Source organism: Aethalodelphis obliquidens, unplaced genomic scaffold (assembly GCF_003676395.1).
Source record: "Aethalodelphis obliquidens isolate GAN/ISIS:26980383/991018 unplaced genomic scaffold, ASM367639v1 scaffold5, whole genome shotgun sequence".
NCBI classification, from domain to species: Eukaryota; Metazoa; Chordata; class Mammalia; order Artiodactyla; family Delphinidae; genus Aethalodelphis; species Aethalodelphis obliquidens.
Window position 1 is genome coordinate 176,416 of NW_020837949.1, and position 22,131 is coordinate 198,546.

The window sequence follows — 22,131 nt, forward strand, 5'->3', positions numbered from 1 at the left end:
TAGAAAGAGACGGAACCACACTCCACTTAGGCAAGAGAGACCTGGTGCGAGGTCAGGGGCTGGAGCGTCCTGGAGAGGATGGAGCCGCTGTGAGTCCAAGCGCCTCATGACCCCGGGGAGCCAGCTGAGAGGCTGCCGTGCATTGCCTGCAACTCTGTCCACCCCATACACGTGTATGAGTGTGTCCACATATATGGAAGTACATCCACCCATCATCCACGTACACATATTAGGGGAGGCGGCTGCAAAGATACAGAAGAAGGATAGAAGTGAAAGTACTGTTCTTGTTTTCAGCTCACTTATATAAGCTTAGTGATTGAAAGCCTCAATTTCATGTTTGCTCATGACGTGGAAATACCTGATATGTTTACTTATATGAAGGTCTGAGAGATTAAAAATGCATTTACTTTATGTAATACATAATTTTTCCCTTTCAAAACTCCTGGGGAAATAATGTATTTGGTGGGTTTCTTGTTTATTCCTTTATTTTTCCATCTCTTGTTAAGAGTGCACAGTGAGGAAGAACAGAGGAGAAAAAGTGGAAGTGAGTGGAGGGTAAGGATGCAGCGAGGAGAGGGGATGCAGGGAGGAGAGGGGGATGCAGGGAGGAGGGGGATGCAGGAGGAGAGGGGGATGCAGGGTGGATGAGGATGCAGGGAGGAGACGGGGATGCAGGGAGGAGGGGGATGCAGGGAGGAGAGGAGGATGCAGGAGGAGAGGGGGATGCAGGGTGGATGAGGATGCAGGGAGGAGACGGGGATGCAGGGAGGAGGGGGGATGCAGGGAAGAGAGGAGGATGCAGGGAGGAGGGGGGTCAGGAGGAAGGAGAGGGAGGTCAGCCAAGCGTGCCAGGCCCCACATGGTCACTCTCAAAGTTACATGTCACCCTCAGGGACACTGTGCATCTGCCTGGGCCCCATGCTACCCTCCAGCGAGTTCCAGGGCCTCACCTGAACAGGCACACACCTCCAGGCGGCACCTCTGTGTTGGGTGGCCACGTGCCTCGTGCAGCACGGGCTCGCGTTGGGACCTGGAGCCGGCTGCCCGCCCCGAAAGTCCTCATCCAAACGCAGTGTGCTCTCTCACTCTGTCTGTGGCATCCAGGTGGGCTGCAAGCTGAGCCTGGTCTTCTTCCAGTATTGCATCATGGCCAACTTCTACTGGCTTCTGGTGGAGGGGCTGTACCTCCACACCCTCCTGGTGGCCATCTTCTCCCCCAGCCGGCGCTTTGTGGCCTATCTCCTGATTGGATGGGGTAAGGACTCCCCCCGACAGCCCACTGCCACCCCCAAACCCCCCAGGTTCCTGATTGCTGTCCTCTCTGACCTATAAATGCAGGTGCTTTCAGCTCAGAAAAATGCTGTGCCGCCCCTGTAGGAAGAGCTTTTCTAGAGCCAACAGCTTAGTATTTCTGGGAGCCAGGACCTGATTTAAAACTGCTCTGACTCTCATTCCTGGGGCAAACCCTGATGGTGGGCAAGTCAGAAGGAAGGGGCCTGGGAGGAGGAGAAGCAGGGAGGCCATCCATCACGAGGTCCCACTAACGTGCCCATCAGCAGGGCTGTGCGTCAGCTGCGGGACCCCCACCTTCACAGCGAGGGACTCCCCTGCAGGTCTTTGCCAAGTCTGAACACAGCCTCCCCAGCACGTTGACACTGACACCCAGAAACACAGAGATGTGTTTCAGGACTGTGAAGCCTTCAGACACATACTCAGTTATCTTCACTGCTTAGTAAGGCATGAGCATAAGCCTGTATGTATTTATGAAGAGCTTCCACTTGATCTTTTCATCGGAAGGCCCTTGTCCCTGACCATCAGGCTAATGAAAGCTCCCACGTGTGCCCCTGCTGGGCTGGTGCAAGTAACCAGCATGGGGTTGTGGTCACCAGGTGTCTTTCTGCAGGCATCCCCACCGTCTGCACAGGTGCGTGGACTGCGGCCAGGCTTTCACTAGAAGACACAGGGTGAGTGCCATGCCTGTAAAGAGAGGTCAAGCAGCACTGAGGTCCTGGCATCACTGGTCTTGGGAAACCAGAGAGAAGCTTCGTATCTGGTCAAAGGCAGCCTTTGGACACGGATGGGGAGGACGTTGAACTGCACGGGGAGGAATACGGGTTGGAGTGCTTGGAGAAGAGCCCAGGGACAGGTGGGGCTGAGCTGGGCCTGGCAGCGGAGCTGAGGTTGGGGTCAACCAGGCAGAGACGGAGCAGCCAGCCCAGCGAGGAGGCCGGGTTGAGAGGCCAGCTGGGGCGCAGCTCTCCGAGGTAGCGCGGTTGGACCAGGGCCCAGAGCACTTCTGCCTCGTGTGCACAGTGAGCCAGACCGTGGCCCAGACCCAAGCACCAAGAGCTCCCACCAGCGGCGCTGTGCCTCATGCGGGACCCAGGGTCTACCAGTTGTCCACGACCAGTAACAAACCACCCAAAGCTGGGAGCTCACATAGTCCCAGTTGATTTGGTGTGTTTCTGTCCCTGGAACTTGGGGCGGTTCTCCTGGCCTCAGCCTGGCTCACTCACACGCCACAGGCACCTGCAGGGGCAGCCAGGGCCGTGGGTCTAGGCAGCGTACGCTGGGTTCCAAGGACTCCACATCCTGCTGTCAACCAGCTAGGACCCAGGACGAGGGTGGGTCTCTGCCCCTGCTGGGAAGGGGTGTGGGTGACGGAGTGAGCTGGAGGCATTTTACAAGCTGCCCACCCCAGCTTCCTGCTGGAGAGAGCGCGTGGCAGTCAGGAGGGACCCCCTAAGGAGCCGCGTGAGTGAGAGGGCTCACGGTCGGGGTGCTTTGTTTCGCAAGCCCCCGGGGAAAGTGTTCAAGCCCCCGGGGAAAGGGTGAGTCTGCAGCGTGCTTATCCTCCTGTGCTTGGTTTGTAGATGGAATTGGTGGTAACGTGATTTTCCTTCTCTCTTTTCAACAGTTGCTGGGATACCAATGACCACAGTGTTCCCTGGTGGGTTATACGAACACCAATTTTAATTTCTATTATAGTAAGTCATTTCTGTATTGAAACGTGAGTTGCCTGCCGGGTTGCACACTTGGGCAGAGAGCGAGCCCACTGTCTGGTAGTAACTATAAGGGGCCCGTTCTACTAGGTCTTCTGAGACAAGTACCCTGAGGCTGAGCTCTTGCATGGTGGGCTTGGCCCACCTTCAGGACGAATTCTCAGTGAAGCGGAGGGCGAGAAAGAGACAGTCCTCCAGGGGAACCTCGGGGTGGGGTGGGGGTCAGAGTCAGGTCCCCCAGGTGTGCAGCCTTAGAGCAGAACTGGATTTCCACCTGCGGATTTCACGTCTCAAAATTAATTTTCTCAACTCAGCTGCCGTGCCCTGGGGTCGGAACGTATGTGATGCAGCAGAGAGACACTGTCTGGCTCTGACTCAGGGGGTGGGGCAGGGAAGAGCAGAACTAGGGGCAGGGCCCTGGTGCTTCTGAAACAGCAGAGGCACACACATCCCGGCCACACCACCTCCCTTGCAGGGGGACTTCACACACAAACGTGTCGTCTCTTTTTCGTGCAGGTCAATTTCATCCTTTTTGTTAGTATTATACGAATTTTACTGCAGAAGTTGACATCCCCAGATGTCGGCGGCAATGACCAGTCACAGTACAAGTGAGTATTTGTTTAGCTCCAGCTCTGAGCCACCCTCACCAACCTCAGGCAGCCTGGAAACTCTGAGTATATGTGTGGAGAGCAGCAAAACTGGGGTGCGAGGACCCTGCAAGTGACCCCAGCTTTTCTCCTTTAGTCGCAGGAGTGTGCTCTTTGCCACTTTACAGGGACCCCCGGAGATGGACTGTCTTGTCCAAAGGCCAGCGTTGCCATGGCAATTTTTCAAGCCGTGTTCCTCTCCTTCATTCCAGCGTGGATGTCCTCTAGAGAGCAGCTTATTGAAGTGTTCTGCCCGCTCTCCTGTTCTGTAATCTGACTTTTCTCTCCTTGGCCACACGTTGTTTGTATTTTATATTTAGTTCTTTCTTCCCCATCAGACCACAGGGTCCAGGGGACACCTCATGTCGCGCCCTGTACTTAATAATAACTCAAGTGAAGTTTGTTGCCTGGATGACAACACGAACATGGCTGTCATCATCTCCCTCGTGGGGAAGAGAAGTTAAGTAAATCACTCCCCATCATCCAGCTGATTAATAAGGGTCTGAGAACTCCGTAAAGGAACTTGAGGCTCATATAAATTTCTATCAAGAATTTATAAAGAAAAGATAAAGCCCACAACTCGAGTATAAAATAAAGCCAGTTTAGTGTGGAGTGGTTGGTCCAGCTGATAGGAGCCTTGGATACAGGCAGATTGGGGTTGGAATTGCAGCTGCAGAAGCTGCGTGACCCTGGGTGGGTTACCTGACTGCCCCTGCAGGGTGGGCCCCCCCTCAGCTGTCTCCTTCCCTCCCCTCCTTTAGACAGCAGGGTGGACCTGGGGAGACAGGTGGCATCCCCTGTGGTCAGCAGCCCAGTGCTGGGTTATGTACCAGCTGGAGGCCTGGGGGAGGTAACTGCACTGCTCTGCCTCGGTTTCCTCACCTGTGAAGTGGAAATAATAATAATACTTGTCACAAGGTTATAAGGACTGATAGAGTTAATATTCAAAAGACATTTAGTGGCTGGCACCAGCAAAGTGTTGCGATAGAGTTTGGTAAACATATACATATAACTGTGCCCTGAGGTGTGACAGTCTCTGCCCAGCCCACATCAGAGGTCAGGCCTAGAGATAGGATTCCACGTCAGACCACAAAGGATAAAGTGGTTTCAGCCAGACCTCCCAAGTAGCATTTTTACTGCTCAGGTGAGAAGCCGGGCTGGTTCCTGGACTCACCCCATGCCTGCAGCTCAGGCTGCCCTTCAAACCGAACTTCCAGTTTCTGCACGTCTTATTCAGGGCCACGCTGACCTTTCCTCTGGGCTCTTTGGGAGCGTTCCTAAGCGGATCTTAGAGATGGATGCTTTTATTTTGGAAACAAAATAAAGTGGGGATGATAGAATCTGTTCTTTTTCCAGGATAACAAAAAGGCAGAGCACATCTTTTCTGTGTATCTGTCTCGTAACAGTAGTGGCAGATCTCCAGGCACAGGGCCCCAGGGGTCCAGCTTCTAAATCCCTTTTCTAGAAACTAGCACAACAGCAAATTCCAGATGGATCAATAGTGAGAATCCAGGCAGGTTCTCTCCAACATTTAACTAAAGGGCAGCTCCCTGCAGAATCCCAGCCTTCACTCACTGGGCTGGCAGAGACCCGAGGTAGTGAAGGCAGCAAGTGCACCGTGGGTGTTGCAAAGTCAAAGGTTCAAAGCTGCACGTGGTGGCAGCTGGGTGGGCAGTGAGGCCTTCCCTGCCCACCAAGGCCCAGGGCATGCTCACATCTGGTGCAGAGCGGCTGGGATTCAGAGTTTGTGCAGATTGCCCAGTACAGAGGAAATCTTGTTGTAAGTGCCACAGTGCCTCAAAAATATGTAAAGCAAAGGGTGACTTTTTTCCGAGTGTGGGCTGGGGTCCACCAAGCAGAGGAGACGCGGGAGGAGCACGGAGGTGCCTCCCGCCTCAGTTCCCACCGCTCAGAGTTGCCAGGATGAGGCGGGTTGTTGGAGCGGCTGCTGGTTCTGGGGTCACCCAGGGGCCTGGACATGCACACGTACCACCTGGGGGCCCAGGCCCCTGCATTCCTGACCAGCCCCGCGGTGGTCCCAAAGCTCCTGATCCTTAGAACGTGCTGGGCTTGCTACACCAAATGTGGCCAGGTTGAGTCACCTGGGAAGGTGCTGGGCCACCTGCAGAGACCTGATTTAACTGGATGAGGGGCAGCCTGGACTTGAAGAGGTTGAAAAGCCCCCAGATGATTCTCATGTGCAGCCGTGAGAGTCAGAAGTGGCTTATAGAAGTGGTCCTCAAAGTGGGGTCCCGACAGCAGCCTCGGCATCTCTGGGCACCTGGTAGAAGAATTCTCAGGTCTGCGTTTTAACACGACCTCCAGGTGGTTCTGGTGCAGGTAGGGCTGAGAAGCCCTGACTTAATGTGTCCTGTACCTGCTCGGGGAGCGGGAGGGGCTTCGAAGGCGGGGGGTGGGGGAGGATTGAGGTCAGGTATTTTATTTTCAACACAAATGCAGTGAGAAGAAAATCTGCTCTTTGATTAGGGAGGGTAAGAGCTCTTTGACAGGCAGAGAAATTAGATCCGGTCCCGGTTCCCTGATTCCTCGGACTCTGTGCGATCCAGGGCAGGGCCGCCTGCCAGGACCCGTCAACAGCCGTCTGCGGGAACACTTTCTGTCCCGCTTGTGCGCAGGGGGCCACCCCTGCTTTTGATCTGAAAGTAAAACTTGCCCCCATCCTCCAAAGGCTGGGGGTGGTCTCGGCTATTAAAGCCAGTGGCACACGGGGCCGTCAGACCCGCTCAGAGCAATGTCATCCTTGGCAAACTCGTCAGGATTTCTTGGAAGAGCTTTGCTGCTTTACGAGGCCAAGTGGTGGCCATCATCGCGTTTGCACACTCAGTCCATACGGGGTGGGGTGGTGTCAAAGCTAGGGGGCCCCTGGGCCGGCCAGCAGGCGGCCGTCGGGTCACCTCGGGAGCTCGGGCCCCCCTGTGGTGCAGGAGGCTCACCAAGTCCACCCTGCTGCTCATCCCTCTCTTCGGAGTCCACTACATGCTGTTCGCCGTGTTTCCCATCGGCATCTCCTCCAAGTACCAGATACTCTTCGAACTGTGCATCGGATCCTTCCAGGTGCGTGGCAAGGGGCTGGGCATCCCGGGGAGGGGAGGGTGTGAGTGAGCTCTGACCCACCGCCCTTCTCGCTTGCTTGCAGGGCCTGGTGGTGGCGGTCCTCTACTGCTTTCTGAACAGTGAAGTAAGTCCTTTGACCTCCTCGGGAAGCACAGGTTCTCGGCTTGTGAGGGAGTCCCTGAAACGCCCCTGAAACCCCTGCGGAGGGCCCGCCCTGCTGTGGGGTCAGTGCCGTTGCCCGGCGCCCGCGGCGCTCGGCTCCGTCTTCCCGCACACCTCGACCGCCCCCGCCGACCCGCAGCGTCCCAGAGCCTGTCCGCAGGCGAGCGCCCGGACAGCCCCGCCCCCGGACAGCCCCGCCCCCAGGCGGCCGCGCCCCCCGGACAGCCCCGCCCCCCCAGCCAGCCCACACCCCCGGCGGCCGCGCCCCGCCCGCCCGCCGCTTTGCTTCTGCCGCGCCCCGCATATAACCTCGCCTCACCTGGGCGGCGGCTGCGTCTCCAGCGGCTCGCTCGGCGCCTCGCGCGTCTTCCTTGTCACCCCGCGCGGTCCTCAGGGTCCCCTCCCTCCATCGCTTTCCTCGCTTCTTTCGGGGCTGCCAAGCGGGAGCGCCAGCGAGCATCGGCGGCGGCAGTAGCAGGAAACTCCAGACCGAGGAAAAGCACCGGCTCTGCTCTGTAAACGTTTCCCATCCCTAAGCAGCACCTCCGCGCAGAGTCCTCAGATAGGGGAGGGTCAGCCTGGAGACCCCTCCGCGCCCAGAACCCCGGCTCTGGACCGCGGGCGGCGGGGAGGCGGGCAGGGGACGCCTGGCTCCCAGCCGGCCCCGCCCCCTGCGCCGGGGCGTCCCAGGTCCCCCGTCCGGGCCCCACCCCGGCTGTGTCCAGACCTCTCCGCTCCCCCGGCCGAGCCGGCGTCTGCTGCGTGCTCCGTGCCTCCCTGTCCCGTGTCGTCTGAGCGACTCCTGCACCTCCCTCCCCTCGTTCTTTCCGGACCCCCCTGACACCCCCGCCCCCGGGAGCCAGGGAGCAGAACCAGGACTGTAGGGCAAAGCGCTGGGGCCCCGGCTTCCACAGGAGGTCTTTTCTGAAAAGGCGAATTAGCCCTCTCGGGCTCTGGGTGTAGCGGCCGCTGCCTCTGGATTGAAGCCTTGGGCTCCGTAGTCTGACCTCCTTTCTCTTGGTCCCTCGTCTGGTCCCGCATCCTTCTCCGCTTCTTCATTCCCAGGCCCGTCTGTCCCCGCCCCGCGTCCATGGATATCACACCCTCCACACCCAGAAAAGGGCCGAAGGGGAAGCGTTCATCCACGGGCATTCGCCCTAGGGGGAAGCTGGGGTCTCGGTTCCAGCTTGCCCACCGCCTGAGCCCCGCCTGCTCTCGCCCCCGCCCCAGGTGCAGAGAGAGCTGGGGAGGATGTGGCGGCCGACTCTGTGCCCCAGCCGGCCCTCCGGCCGGGACTGCAGGCTGCACAGCTTGTCCGGCTCGAGGAACGGCTCGGAGGGCACCCTGCAGGTCCCCCGCGGCTCCCGCGCCCTGTCCTTCCTGCAGACAGAGACCTCGGTCATCTAGAGGTGCCTCCACACCGCAGCCCGAGCCCCCAGCCAGGGGTGCCTGGGGTGAATCGGCTCGGACCCACTGGAGCGGGCTTGGCGTATCCCCGCCGTGGAACCGGCTTACCTTGTAACCGCCCGGGGTTTAAACCTAACGATTGTTACACTCCAGCATTTCGGTAGTTTTGTGCTTTATGTTGTTTGGCCGTGCAGACAGACCCATTTTCAAAGAGACCAGGAAAGATCAAGGTGGCAGTAGCCCAGGACTTGGGTCCAGCGACTGTGGAAGAAAAAGGGGGATTTTCTGATCTCAGTGCCTGTTCTCAGGGGGCACAGGCCTGGGCTGGGATGCTGGCCCTGAGTGACGTGGTCACCCTTCCTCTGCATGACCTACATCGCCGGCCTCAGCCCCCAGGTCCCACAGGGCAGCCCCTTGTGTGCAGGACACACAGGCGCCCGCTGAGGGCTTCCGTGGAACCCTCCCGCAAGCCCAGGTGGGCCCAGCCTGGCACAGTCATGCTCACACCGCCATCCAGGCTCTTCTTTCTGTGCCGCTGCACTCGGTTCTCCAACCCCTTTATGATACTGGTCCCCTTTAACAATGAGGCCACAGAGTCTTCGTTCTGAGGCATCACAGACCTGAGCGCAAGTGCCAGCCATCGGGATGACTGGCTCCAGGGGGCGGGGCCTGGCAGGCAGGGCCAGGCTGGGCGGGGGTGGTGGCTGGACGTCCGGGGGCGGGGGTGGGGGGCGCCGCGAGGCCGTCGCCCTGCAGCGTCCCTCTGGGGTGTGCACCCAAGCCCCCTGTGAGAGGAGCCTGGTCAAAGAGTGGCAGCGTCCACCCGGAGCCCCCGGCAACCCGGCTCCCCAGCTCAGACGATTTGCTGCGACCAGATCTGCACGACCAACTGAAGAGCCAGCTCCCAGGGTGCCCGGGGCCGTTGGTGGAGCGTGGGAGTCAGATGTGCACCTGGACGTCCGTCAGCTGCCGGGAGCCAAGGCCGCGGGCCTGGAACGGGGAGGCCTGGCCTGACTGACAGCAGAGGGGAGAGTGAATATCACTCACTGTTAGCAGAGGAGGGGGTGACCAAATAAAATGTTGTAAACGCGTGTGGAATGTCCTCAAGCCGCCAAGTGTGACGCTTGAGTAAAACCCATTTCGTGTCTGTTCGCTGGGTGACCCTGGCCAGCAAATGCCGAGGCCCCAGGATCTCAAACTGAGGCCATTCGGAGGAGATCTTCCCGTGTCTAAAGCGGAGCCTGGACGGCGCGCGGTGGGAAGCGGGGCACGTGGCAGCTCGCGGCTTTTGCACGCAGCCACCTTCCCCAGGGCACTTACGCCGCCTGCCTGGACGTGCTCCTTGCAGCATCCGGTCAGCGGTGGGGGTGATGCGCGGGGCGCCCGGCAGCCCTGCAAGGGTCGGGGGGGCACCTGCGGCTCCCAACACACCCACCCCACAGCTCCACAGAACCTGAGAACCTGCTAACTAGGGCCAGGGCTGAGCACATGCGTGCCTGCATATGTGCACGTATGTGTGTGTGCCTTCTGGGAGCTAACCCCTGACTGCATTTGTGCTACAGACAGATAAAATCTATTTCTAGTAAGCTCCATGTTCAACCAAACTGCTTCATTCCAAGAGGAATACCGCACACTGCTAAAGGTCAAGTTCTCCAAAAGCTGACTTAGAAATGAGCAGACGGACCAGCCTCCTGTGAGTTTCTGAGAGCCCCAGGTGCCAGGTACATTGTCAGCTGTCCACTGGTGGAAAGAGCTTCATGAGAATTTGCTTAAGGTAGGAATGCGTTGCATTCGCAAGGAAGGGAAGTGAATAGGTGATGTCGGGACGGGCAACAAGCACCTTCCTTTCTTAGCAAGAATGGCGTTTTTTCAATGGTGCTTTTTATCAGGTTTTCAGGTTAGAGAAATTATACAGAGGAGTTACCAAACCTCAGATATTATAGGCAGATATTACCCAGAAGGTGAAAAAGCTCTGAATTTCGCCCTCCATCTGGCTCTTACTGCTTGAGAAGTAAACATCCAGAGTGAATCGTCTTGTTCCCAATAGTTTCCTCTACGTCTACGCAAACCTCTCCCTCCCTCCCTCCCGCGCTTTCTTCTTTTTCTTCGTGGAAAGTAGGTCATATTGTGTAGAAGTTTCTGCTTTTTTAGTTAAGACGGGCCGTGTGGGTCTTGCCTGTCTGCACACAGATGTGCTTTCCTTGTAGCAGCTGCGTGATGTGCCACGGCACGGACGCGCTTGGTTTATCCCACACCCCCGTTGATGAATGTTTGAGCGCTTCTGCATGTGCTGGAGCATCGCCACAGAACAACGTCCCGGAAGTGGGAATGGGTTCCGGGCCTGCGCTTTTGGCTCTGGGCGGGTACGGCCCTGGAAGAGGTGGCCTCAGCGCCGCTCTCACCAAGCTGCGGTAGACACCAGCATCACTGGGGTTCCCATCTCTCTTCGCCCCAATCTGCTGTCTTTAGTCTTGGAGACAGCGAGCGTCTCTTCTTTACAGAGAGCTTTCTCTTTAATTCTGAGCCTCAGCCTGACCCACGGACGTAGACGTCAGGTAGCCAGGCCCCTGCTTCTCCAGTCAGCTGCCCCACCTGGATGCAGGTCCTGCTGAAAGTTTACAGATTAACTTCCTTATTCGTGGAAATGGGGACAGGACTCCGCAGAGGTCGTGGGCGGCGTGTCATCGTCACCTGTTTGCATCGCCGACCACCGGGCCCTGTAAGAGGTTGGGGACCTGCTTAGCTTGGGGACGTCACAAAGGATTTAGGGCATCGTTTATACTGAAGAGTGTTCTTTGCAAGATGGAGAGAAAAGGGCCTGTCACTTCCATTATCTTCTCTAAAGGTTTAATGAGGAAAGTGGAGCAGGCACAGGCGGTGGGGGCCCCCACTCGTGACAGCAGTCCCACCTCCCCCTGCCCAGGGGCGTCCCGGACTGAGCCCTGGATAGCAGGCCTCAGCGCCAACAATGACCCCAGAGCTGTCACTGGGATCTTGGTTAAAGCTACTTATATTCATTATATTCAACCCCTGACACTGAAGGACCAACAGGGGGAAATAAACTATTGGAATATAATTACAAAATAATGAGGCCAAGTAGCACCAATTTCTCTTTTGGAGATTTAGGGCTTTACAAATCCTTATATGCTGAATGCTATAGATAGCAAAGTATAAGCAGCAGCAAGTGAACTCAATACACCTGAAAAACACAAGCTCTCCTGGTTTTAATCATTATAATCATGAATCTAGAATATGCAAAATTGGTGATTTTCAAGTCATCACAAAAGTAATTACAATTCATTCAGATTTAAAGGCACACAATATACTAAAACCCGTCATAAGGTGACTCATCACTGCAGACTTTCACATGCATGGGCACATGTGTTCTCCCAGACCTCTCAGCCTGCTGTGAAAACCCACGTACCATCTGTTCTGGGCTCTGTAGGAGCCCCAGCTCTGTAAGTTTAGTCCCAGTCTCTGTGCGCGCATGAAACACACTCATGAATGCTGGACTAGGCGTTTCTGGAAGCAGCCCCGGCCGCCTCCCCGGGGCCTTTGGAAAGGGTTTTGGCTGTCTTCCCTCCCCACCCACAACCGAAGAGAGTCCCTCCTTGTCAGACAGGCTTAAGGCTGGGGGATGGAGAAGCTGAAGGAAGAGGAGGGGGGCGGAGAGCGTTTACTCTTGGGGGGGCGATGGGCAACTTAACAGAGCAGCGCTGCAGATAGCACGTCCGTGCGCAGAACAGGGGTGCAGGGAAAGGGAGCTCGGGAGTTACCGAAGGCACCAGGCGCCCACTGGTACAGAAGGTAGAGAGGGGGCTTCCCTGGTGGCGCAGTGGCTGAGAGTCCACCTGCCGATGCAGGGGATGCGGGTTCGTGCCCCGGTCCGGGAAGATCCCACATGCCGCGGAGCGACTGGGCCCATGAGCCATGGCCGCTGAACCTGCATGTCCGGAGCCTGTGCTCCACAACGGGAGAGGCCACAACAGTGAGAGGCCCACATACGGCAAAAAAAAAAAAAAAGAAAGTAGAGAGGGACCCAAGTTACTTAAATTACCTTCGTGGACTTCGCTGTGGCTCACGGTCCTCGACCGCAGCAGGTCTGCATTGTGTCTCCTTCTCCATCCCTCCATTTGTCCATCTGGCTGTCCATCTGGCCGTGAGACCATGCAGGGCTTTGCGGACAACAACGCCGAGAGCTCAGGAGGGGAAAGAAGGGTCAGAGTGCAGGGCAGAGGCAGTGAGGGGCTTCAAGCCCACAGGAGAGGTGGCGGGTGGGGACAGCTGTGGCCCGAACGCAAGGCTGTGAGGGCTCAGCAGCCCCACACCCTGTGCCCAACTGGCCACTGCTGAGAAAATCTGTGAGGCCGGAGCCAGGCTCGTGCTCAAGAACCATGACTGGGTGTCCACTCTGTGACCACCAGCCGGGCAGTTGGAAAGCGCATCCTGGGGCCACCTCTCCTGGCATTCACCTGCTGGCCCGTGCCCTTGCAGCGCTTGGAGCAGGGGTCAAAGCAGACTGTCGGTGATGCCACCGACCCCCACCCCACGTGGCCCCATGCCGCCCCCGGACCTTGGCTCCCAGCCTCGCCGGCCTGACGACAGCCTTGCAACGGCAGAGGGAGGCCACAGCCCAGGAGGGAGCGCCTTTGGCTGAGGCCACGGTGTAAACGGGCCGAGCTGGCCCAGGGCAGCCCCGCCCTCAGCAGCCCGCGGGCCGCGGCATGCCGGTCACTGCAAGCTGCCTAGGCTCTGTGTCAGGTGGGATATCCATAAAGCACCAGCCCCCCTGTGTGCCCAGCCCCTTGCTCTGGTCCCCAGGCCCCGCCCAGGGTGAAAACTCAGCAGGGAATGAGAAAGACAAGTGAGGGGGCCTTGAGCTTCTTCAGAGTCTGTGCGGGGTCACCTTCGGGCAGACCTGAAATCAGATGACGTGAGTGGCCTCTGCCAACCTGCCTCTACAATGTCCCAGCTGCTCCAGAAATGCCAGGGCTCAGGACGCAGGATGTCACCCTCCTCTGTGGCTTCGGGCAAATTTCTTGAATAACCTGGGCTTCAGCCATCTTCCCTGCAGAACAGGAGCGGGGGAGGAGAGGACGCGGGGCAGGTTCCCCTAAATGCCCCAGCGCCTCCACCTGCCCCGCCTGCTTCCAGGGCCCTCCCATCCCTGCTCACGCCCCCCGGCCCTGTCCCCACACTGATGAGGCCCCCGTGGAGACCAGTGGGCAGCTTGCCCACCAGACCAGCGAGGGCTAGACTAAGCCCGGCCTGTCCTGCCGGCGACACTCGAGGCTGCCTGGTAACTGAACCTGGGTCAGCGAGAGGGCTGCTGGGAGGTGTCACGTGCCCCCCCACTGATCCTGAAGGCACCGTGGTGGGCCGTCAAGAGGGTGACCAGGAAAGGAGGACGTTCCCCACGGCACCTGCTCAGTCCCGGGTCAGGGGGCACCTTTATCCCTCGGAAGCGCAGGGTGACCCTGCGGCAGGCGCCCCCCAGGAGCGGGAGGGCAGGTGACCTCATGTCTCCGTCTGCCCACCCGGGGCTGGGGAAGCATCTCCGAGAATGTTTTCTAAATAATGTTTAAGAGCAAGTTGAAAGGACGCTTGTTTGCAAAATATACCAGAAGAGTGAAAGGTGTCCCAGTGGCGTCTGACTGTGACGTCATCTGAGCAAAGTTCCCGATGGGCTGGGACTCACCCAAGCCTCGGCCCCCTCTACGCCCCCTCCGGATGGTGCAGGGGTCCAGGCCATCATGGCGGGGACGGCATTTGCCCCCCGGCAGCCCCGTTCTGCCCCTTGGCTCTCAGAGGAGCCGGGATAGGACGGGTGCCCAAGCCCACTCCCTCCGTCATCCGGGGACCTCCCCCAGGCCCACCTCCCTCCAGCTGACCAGCAAGGGGCCAACGTAGGGAGCACTTCCTGACAGGCACGTGAGGGGCGCGCTCCGGCTCCTCCCACACGGGACGAGGACCGCTGTGCTTGTGTGCTGATGAGGCTCCCTCCGAGCTGCAGCCTGGGTGTGGGGGACTGGCAGGCTGGGCCCCGAGCCCACTCCCAGCCTCATGACCTCTGTGGGGACAGACTGTGTCCACTGCAGATGCCCTAGAACCAGCCTGATGCCAGTAAGAGCTAAATAAGTGTCAGCCAGTCCCGACTTCTTCTTGTGGCAGAAACTCCATCTCCCCACAAGGAGCTTCTAAGTAAGAAAAGTATCAACACTTAGAAAACCGACTAACAGAAACAGATAATCAATGGTCAAAATTATAAAAGACAGAAAGGATGAGGAAAAGGTTACACTCCCCATAAGTAAAATAAAAAGCTGGATGCCGTAATTGCCTATAAAAATGGCACTGTTCAGAGGCTACAGCTGTATTATGTGGTGTGACATTACAAACTTTATATTTAGTGGCTTTATTATACCATAGTATTATCATAATACAGTACAACTCATATCATATAGCATGTTATTATTCCATATTTACTCTATAAACCTTAAAGATATTCTAACTTTAAAATGTTCATTTCATTTGGCCCAGTAATTCCATTTCTAGGAATTTTTCCAATTTAAGTATTCAGTTGTGCACACGATTTATGTGCAAGAATAGTCATCACGATGTTATTTATGATATCAATGTCAAAGAGAAACAACAGAAACATTCAGTCATTCCAGAGTGATTAGATGTTGCGACTGGACCACAGCGAGGAGACTGAGATGGAAGGCACAGGTGGGAAGCCTCACCGCTGGGTGCTCTTCAAAGAGGCCAGAATCCTGGGAAGGAAACAGCTGCATAATCTGAGAGGCCATCAGAGGTAGCCCTCAGGGATGGTCAGCTGCAGTTCCCACCACCGTGCACCCCTGCAGTAATTAACTCGATCAAGCAAACCATTAATAGTGCGACACAAATTGCATGGTCCAGTTACTCACCTAGCAAGGGTATTTAGGGATAAAGTTTACAACAGCCATGTTTCGATCAAACAAACTGGGGAAAGGAAACGGCCAGCTCATCTCGCACAGGTGGGGTCACTTATAAAGCAGAGACGGGTGTGTCTTCCCTTATGGCTCGGTGTCTCTTCCTGAGATCCAAACTCAAATTTCCACTTGCACATCCGACATCATCCCCTGTACACCCACATCTTCTTCCCCTTCACGGTGATGAAGGGTCGATTCATCAGGAAGACGTAATAGTCCTAAGTGTGCCAGCACCTGGGGACAGAGCTTCAGACACATGAGGCAATGGACAGAACTAACAGAAGAAATAGACGCATCTATCACCATAACTGGAGATTTAAACACACTTCTCTGTGCCTGATAGAACAAGCCTGCCAAAAAGTCATTGATACAGAAAGTGTGAACAAAACATTAACCAAAAATATCACCCAACTTGGCCTAATCAACATATATAGAACATATACATAGAGAGAACATATATAACACACAAAACACATAGAGAACACATGTAAAGAACACACATAGAACATATCTACATATGTAGAACATATATACAGAACATACACATGTGGAACATATATAGAACACGTCAGCCAACAACTGCAGAGTGTGTATTTTTCTAGTGCACATGGAATGCTCACCAAATAGACCACATGAAAGTCTAGACAAACTTCACAGAAATAAAACCATACAGAGCAGGTTCTCTGTACGAAATTAAGCTAGAAGTTGATAATAAAAGTTAACTAGAAAATATCCAGTATGAAAAGTTAAACAACACATGTCTAAATAGATGTGAGAAGAAATCACAAGGGAAATTATAAAATATTTTGAACTGAATGATAACAAAAATACAATGTATCAAAATTTGTAGGACTGAACTAAAGCAATCCTTGGCGGAAATTTTATAACTTGAAATACAGATAGAAAAAAAAGAAAATTAGGAAAATCAGTGACCTAAGCTTCTACTTCATGAGAAGAACAGATTAGTGTCTTCCTCCCAAATGGGTTTGTCCCCTTACACTTTGACGCAGAAGCCCTGGAATCACCCCGTCCTCACAGCCAGGTCATCAGGGCGTCTCGTCGGCTCCAGCCACCACCTACCCTACCCCATCCCCTCGTTTACAGCCTCATTTTGTGGGTGTTAACCAGCAGCTTCTTAGCTGGTCTCTCCGTGAACCTTCTCCCCCCATATTCTTCCCCAAACCAGCCGCAGGGTGACCTTCCTGAAGTGCAGCTCGGCTCACGCTGTGCCCACCAGCACCTTCCAGGGCCTTCACCCGCTTCGGGGGCTCTCGCCGTCATGAACACTCTAGTCCCGTTTTCCGCTGGACTCTAAGTCTCCTGGGACAAGTGATGTCTTGGTCACCTCTGCACCCTGCGAACTGAGGCGTCACTGCAGAAAGCAGGCCCCTATTAACTTGCTCCCTGTTGCTCCCTGGCGGTGGCCGAGGCCGCATGCCGCCTACAGAAGTGTGTAGGGATCTGGCCCAAGTCAGAAGTCACCCCTCTCTGCCCTTGTCATCAGGACTTGTAAACCCAGGAGGCAGATACTTTGGGACACAGAGAAACAAACGGGCCAAGGGTCTCCTGCTCCTTCTAGTTCCAGTGAAGGGCAACGTCCAAAGGATCCCTAGACGTTGACCTGCTAGCTTTCTCTCTGCTTGGAAGTAGAAAACCTTAACTCAGTCACAGAATTCCTAGACACTGGCCCTATTAGATCTTTCCAGGGAATAAAGATCCGGGGGGACTCTTAAGCCAGTTCCTTATAAATCTGTCAAAGTCACAGCACACCCGGCACTGCCTGTCTGCACACAGTGGTGAGTAGATGAGGCACCTGAAGGCTTTGAAGGGCCAGAGTAGGGGCGGCCTGGCTGGAGCGGGGGGAACAGAACCCTGAGGACTCGCCCTGGGGGCCGGGCTTGATCACCGCCTCTGCTTCTGCGTCCATGGGGTTCTGGGGCGTTGTCTCAGTTCATCTACAGGCGCCCCATCTGCCTTGGTCTCTCTGGCCCTGGACAAGCTGGTAAAAAAGATGCACTTTAACTGAGCATCATTTAAAAAGAGGTGGAACGTTCCCAGTTCGGCAGGCTCTATATTTTAAAAGACATCAACCAGAACCTAATAAATCTAACGGCGTAATTCCAAACAGAAGGCCAGAGGGGCGCCACTCCTGCAGGCTGGACAAAACAAATCTGACGCTCGCCTGCAAGAGTAAGTGCACGAAAGACTGGGACGCGGCTCCAGCTTGCAGACAAAGGAGCCAGATCATCAAGGGCAACGCACTTAGGTTAACAGCGGTGCTGCGTGAACGCTGTTTCCAGTGTTGACGGCTGAGTCACCCGCCGCGCTCCTCTCCTCCCACCCCAGCGGTCGGGGCAGGATGCCGCGGCCTGAAACCTGCTCAGCGGGGAGAACTCGCCCCAGAAATCAGCGAGCCCCACCCATCTCCCGCCGCCCGGCGACCCCTCCCCGCCCTGGGCCAGCCCGGGAGCCCCGGCGCCCCAGTCCCTCCGCGCCTGCACCCCAAGCCTCCAGGCCCTTGACCCGCTTCCCAGGCCCGGCCCCTCCGCGGTCCTTCTCGAAGTGCCCTCCACCAGCACCTGTCAAGAGCCCACATCATCCACGGTATTTGCAAAAAGATCCTAGGTTTGGGATTGGAAAACGTGACCTCCACAATATTTACGTGGCTTATTTTGCAAGGAACTTCTCTAAACTTGCAGCGACGTAACGATGGTGTGGAAACACGCAGGTGCTCACCGCGCCCACATCCTGGTCCCCGGCCCCAGGCCCACCTGCACATCCCTCCTGCTCCTTGGGGGCGGCCCGGGGCTGTGCGGGAGGCGCCGAGGGCCCCCAGGAGGGCCCGCACCTCAGGCCCCTCGGAAGGCTCAGCGAGGGCAGCAACTGGCCCTGCTGGGGGCTGACCCACTAAGTAACGCGGCCCGTTTGCATTTTATAAGCGAAGGGCCAGGGACGGAAATGCACGCGGTAACAAGGGTTTGAGGAGAGGAACTTAGAGGAAAAGCCATCTCCATTAAACCTCTCAACCCACCATCCACCTTCACCGCCACCGACTCAGCCCCTGTGACTCTGATGGGGACCCAGGGACACAGACGTGCCCAGGGACCCGCCACTGTCTGCCCCCTGCCCTCTGAGCTGCTCCAGGAGGTTGGGGATAAAAGGACATTAGCACTGCACACACACAGACCCAACAGACATCACTGCTGTGGTAATAATGCGTAAAGCCAGGAACAAATGGTTTTACTCACAAACAAACTTTCTTTCCCCTCAAAGACTAGGACCGAGCAGGCCTCCAGGGAGCCAGTGACCAAAGGAGCAGCACTGACCGGCTGGGCCTGCTCTGGGTCGTGCCCCAGCCTGAACGGCCGGCGGCCTGGAGCTCGGAGGGGAATGAGGCGCTGAGCTGGAGACAGCAGCCAGGGTCCTTGCTGGGGGGAAGCAGAGAGGCCGGGCTGCCCCCAGACGGAGACTGGGCCACCCTGTGGGCCGAGGGGGCATGTCCATCAGAGCAGCTCTGAAGCCACACGGACCAGACTGGGGCCCCGGCCTCCCCCTCAGAGGCTATGCTGCTCGGGGCTCATGACTTGGGCTCCCAGAGTCACGGCAATGGGGAAAACCCTGCCTCCCTCTGTGGGAGCAGCAAGTGTTCAAATGGAGGGACCGGCACATCGCGGGGCCCAGTGCACATTGACTCCATGCTACCCCTCATGGCCACTCAGACTTCAACACAGAGAAGCTACAGAGGAAAAGATAAAAGTGCTTCAGTGCTGAAACTGTAGCTGACAACTCAGGAAGGAAACAGCCACCATCGCCCTTAGATGCACAAAACAATGTCCCGTGGTTGAAGGAGACCATCACCCGCCTAGGGACCTCCAAGCCACCGTGGGACCCACCTGTGTGAGTCCGCTCAGGACAGTGGGTGACAGACCACAGAAAGGCGCTTCCCAAGTTCTGGAGGCTGGAAGGCCAAGGCCAAGGCCCAGCAGACTCAGTGTGTAGTGGGCCTCTTCCTGGTTCACAGATGCGACCTCACGGGGGGTGGGGGGTGAGGGACAGGGGTCTCTCTGGGGTCTCTTCCTCTAGGAGCTCTAAGCCCATCATGGGGGCTCCACCCTCCTGACCTCACCACCTCCCCAAGGCCCACCTCCTGACCCCATCACATTGAGGGTTTGGTTTCAACATATGAATTTGGGGGCACAGACATTCAGCCCACAGCACGAACAAGTGTGTAGGGCTGTTAAAGAGAAGGTTCAGAGCAAGCGTGTAGTAAGAGGGAAATGTTTAAGTTGTGGTGTCAAGTGTGAAGACAGATCAGTGCACATGGTCCTACGGGCGCCATTGTGAGAAGCCCAGAGGGGCTGTGCGGGACACAGCGCACACCATGCCCAGCTGCGAACCCAGCACTGTCAGGCCGCCTCTCCTGTGGCCTCTTCTCTTCTCTCTGCCGTTCTAAACCTTCTATACTTATGAGCATGAATTATTTTTATAACAGAAAAACAGATAGTAAACCGCTTTAAAAATAAGTTACCATTACAAAGAAAACAATCAGCTTAGTAAAGAAGTCTGGTTATATAATGAAATGGTAGGTTTCTCACCAAGACAGTCAAATGGGGCTGTTGTAGAAGAGATTCCCCTTCCAATGTTAATATTCTGAAATTCTAACGTACTTTACTTCCCATAATCAGAAAACTCTCCAATGCTTAAAAAAACTACTGTGTAAATTAGAAACCTCATTTCCAGGCCGCGGAAAAATTAACTGGGGACATCATTTTTTAACATATGCTGCTAATCTGGGATACAAATGCCTTTAATTTGGCATTTCTCTTCCATCAGCTAATCTGTTTCTCCCACAGTGAGAGTGGACGTTTGCCTTGTGGAGAGAGTTTACATTTACACCAGCTGACAGGGAAGGCTCACCTCAGGGCCAGGAGGAGCCAGAGCTGATACAAGTGTTCGGTGCCGTTCTTAATACAGAAGTTTCTATTATTCTTAGTAGAAGGAGCGTACTTTAAATATTAACAACAAAATTACCAACATTAGCATTTTCTCTTTGAGATTTACGCACGGTTGTCTTGGCCCTAAACAACGCATTGCTTTCCTCTTTCAAATCCCATTTCATTCCCTGCCTTTTTTTCCCACACTACTGCGTTTTCAGAATAAGTTCTCTGACATCTCAGGCCATCGAAGTGAAGAAACCAGTGTAATTGATTGGTCTGCCTCGAGAAATGACGGAGATCCCAACTTCCTGAACTGAGTCCCCAGACACTGCCTCTGAGACATCGGAAGGTAAGAGGAGGGACGGTCCGGTGGTTTAAGGGATTTTCCTTCATCTCGTATCAGTGGGTTATTCACACACAGTATCACACATGCCTGTGTACACACAGCGACATATTGCTTCATTGTGGGGGTCCTGGACTCCCTCCTGAAGACTCGCTGTCCACACTAAGGCCCTGAAGTCCAGCAGTCAACAAGCTCTCTGTCTTTAGTCCAGTTTTTCCAAATGCACTGTATCTCATTGACTCTAAGAAGCCATTGTTTGAAAACCTATGACCAGTTTATGTACTAAGTAAGAAAGAACAACTGATCACTGCTGATAAACTATGACACGCTTGCTATGAATGATAAAACACATCATGACTCTGAAAACGTTAAGACGTTTAAATGCGTGTCTGAGGATCTACTGAACTACGTTCCCTCTAGGTGTATGTCGCTTACCTACTGCTGCCAAGCACAGCACCCAAAAGCGGCTGGCGTAAACAGTTGCTTTATTTGCTCAGATTCCATGGGTCTGCGTCGTGGGCTCTGCGGGGTGGCTCCCTTGCCCTCTCCAGGCTCTTCTTACAGCCACGGACACGTGCAACCCCGCGGGGACGGCTGGGCCCAGAACGCCCTGCCTCACGCGTCTGCTGGGCGGCCTGGAAGAGGCAAGCTCAGGGCCATTTCCGCTGTGGTCTCAGGGCTCCAAACAGCCGAAAGAGGGGGCCCCGGCGTGCGGGGAAGAGCCGGGATGAAGGGAACCCTGTCTAAAGGGCTTCCAAGGCCGATGGAAATCGAGGGGATTCTGGAGGAGAGAAGGGTGAGGAGCCCCCAAGTCTGAGTTTAGTTCTCTCAGACCCTTGCTGAGCCCTGACCTGCATAACAGGGAGGACCCCGCGGGGCGGGGGAGAAGGGGCCCTAGAGACCTGGAGAGCTGAGTGGACGGCACCTCCGCTGGGGCCACGGGGTGTGGATCCGAGTCTCACCAAGCTCAGAGGCTGGGCGCTCACTCCCCACTGAAACCCTGGGAGAAACACGCCTCACAGCAAAGATGACCAAGCGGTGCTCGAACCAAGGGGAAACTAAAATAGATCTGTCCTAGCGGGCTGTGAAGCCAGCCTCCACAAGTTCAAGACCCTCCAGAGCACAGCCCAGCACTCTTCCAAGAAGTTCAGAGAAGCCAGCCTCCAGGAGGTGTCCCTCACAATGCCAAGTAAACAACCCAAAAGTTCCTGCAGAAACAGGAACATGTGACTTATAGTTAAAAGTCAGTCAAGGGCTTCCCTGGTGGCGCAGTGGTTGAGAGTCCGCCTGCCCATGCAGGGGACGCGGGTTCGTGCCCCGGTCCGGAAAGATCCCACATGCCGCGGAGCGGCTGGGCCCATGAGCCATGGCCGCTGAGCCTGCGCGTCCGGAACCTGTGCTCCGCAACGGGAGAAGCCACGACAGTGAGAGGCCCGCATACGCCAAAAAAAAAAAAAAAAAAAATTCAGTCAATAGGAAACTTACCAATGACTCAGAGGTTCTAACTAGTAAAAGGGGGCTTTAAAATAACTGCGATAAACGTGTTAAAGATTCTACAGGAAAAAGACAGACACAATGAGCAGGAAA

The 22,131-nt window shown here is 55.7% G+C and overlaps 1 protein-coding gene and 1 long non-coding RNA gene across 12 annotated transcripts in view; one reads left to right on the forward strand and one right to left on the reverse strand.

Moving 5' to 3' along the window:
• Positions 1-8,445, forward strand: part of VIPR2 (vasoactive intestinal peptide receptor 2) — a 68,621-nt gene extending 60,176 nt beyond the window's left edge. For 3 of the 5 annotated variants that reach the window (XM_027101343.1, XM_027101340.1, XM_027101344.1), the window contains 7 exons: positions 1,105-1,255; positions 1,904-1,964; positions 2,918-2,987; positions 3,519-3,610; positions 6,595-6,724; positions 6,807-6,848; positions 8,117-8,445. In XM_027101343.1, coding sequence (XP_026957144.1) covers positions 1,105-1,255; positions 1,904-1,964; positions 2,918-2,987; positions 3,519-3,610; positions 6,595-6,724; positions 6,807-6,848; positions 8,117-8,293 — 723 coding nt within the window. In that variant the 3' untranslated portion in view covers positions 8,294-8,445. Of the gene's footprint in view, positions 1-1,104; positions 1,256-1,903; positions 1,965-2,917; positions 2,988-3,518; positions 3,611-3,746; positions 5,434-6,594; positions 6,725-6,806; positions 6,849-7,951; positions 8,055-8,116 lie in introns of those variants that run through there. The other 2 variants (XM_027101341.1, XM_027101345.1) reach the window with 2 other exon arrangements.
• LOC113617868 (uncharacterized) lies at positions 1,304-21,839 on the reverse strand. 7 transcript variants are annotated; one of them, XR_003431790.1, is made up of 6 exons: positions 12,351-21,839; positions 8,799-11,010; positions 8,402-8,554; positions 7,206-8,266; positions 4,824-4,950; positions 4,414-4,531 (listed from the first exon to the last, which is right to left on the reverse strand). It is a non-coding gene; the product is annotated as an uncharacterized LOC113617868 (long non-coding RNA). The 7 variants fall into 7 exon arrangements; XR_003431794.1 differs by lacking the exons at positions 4,414-4,531; positions 4,824-4,950 and adding an exon at positions 1,304-1,977; XR_003431792.1 differs by lacking the exon at positions 4,824-4,950 and having other exon boundaries at positions 4,419-4,531.
• Between the last annotated feature and the right edge of the window lie 292 nt (positions 21,840-22,131).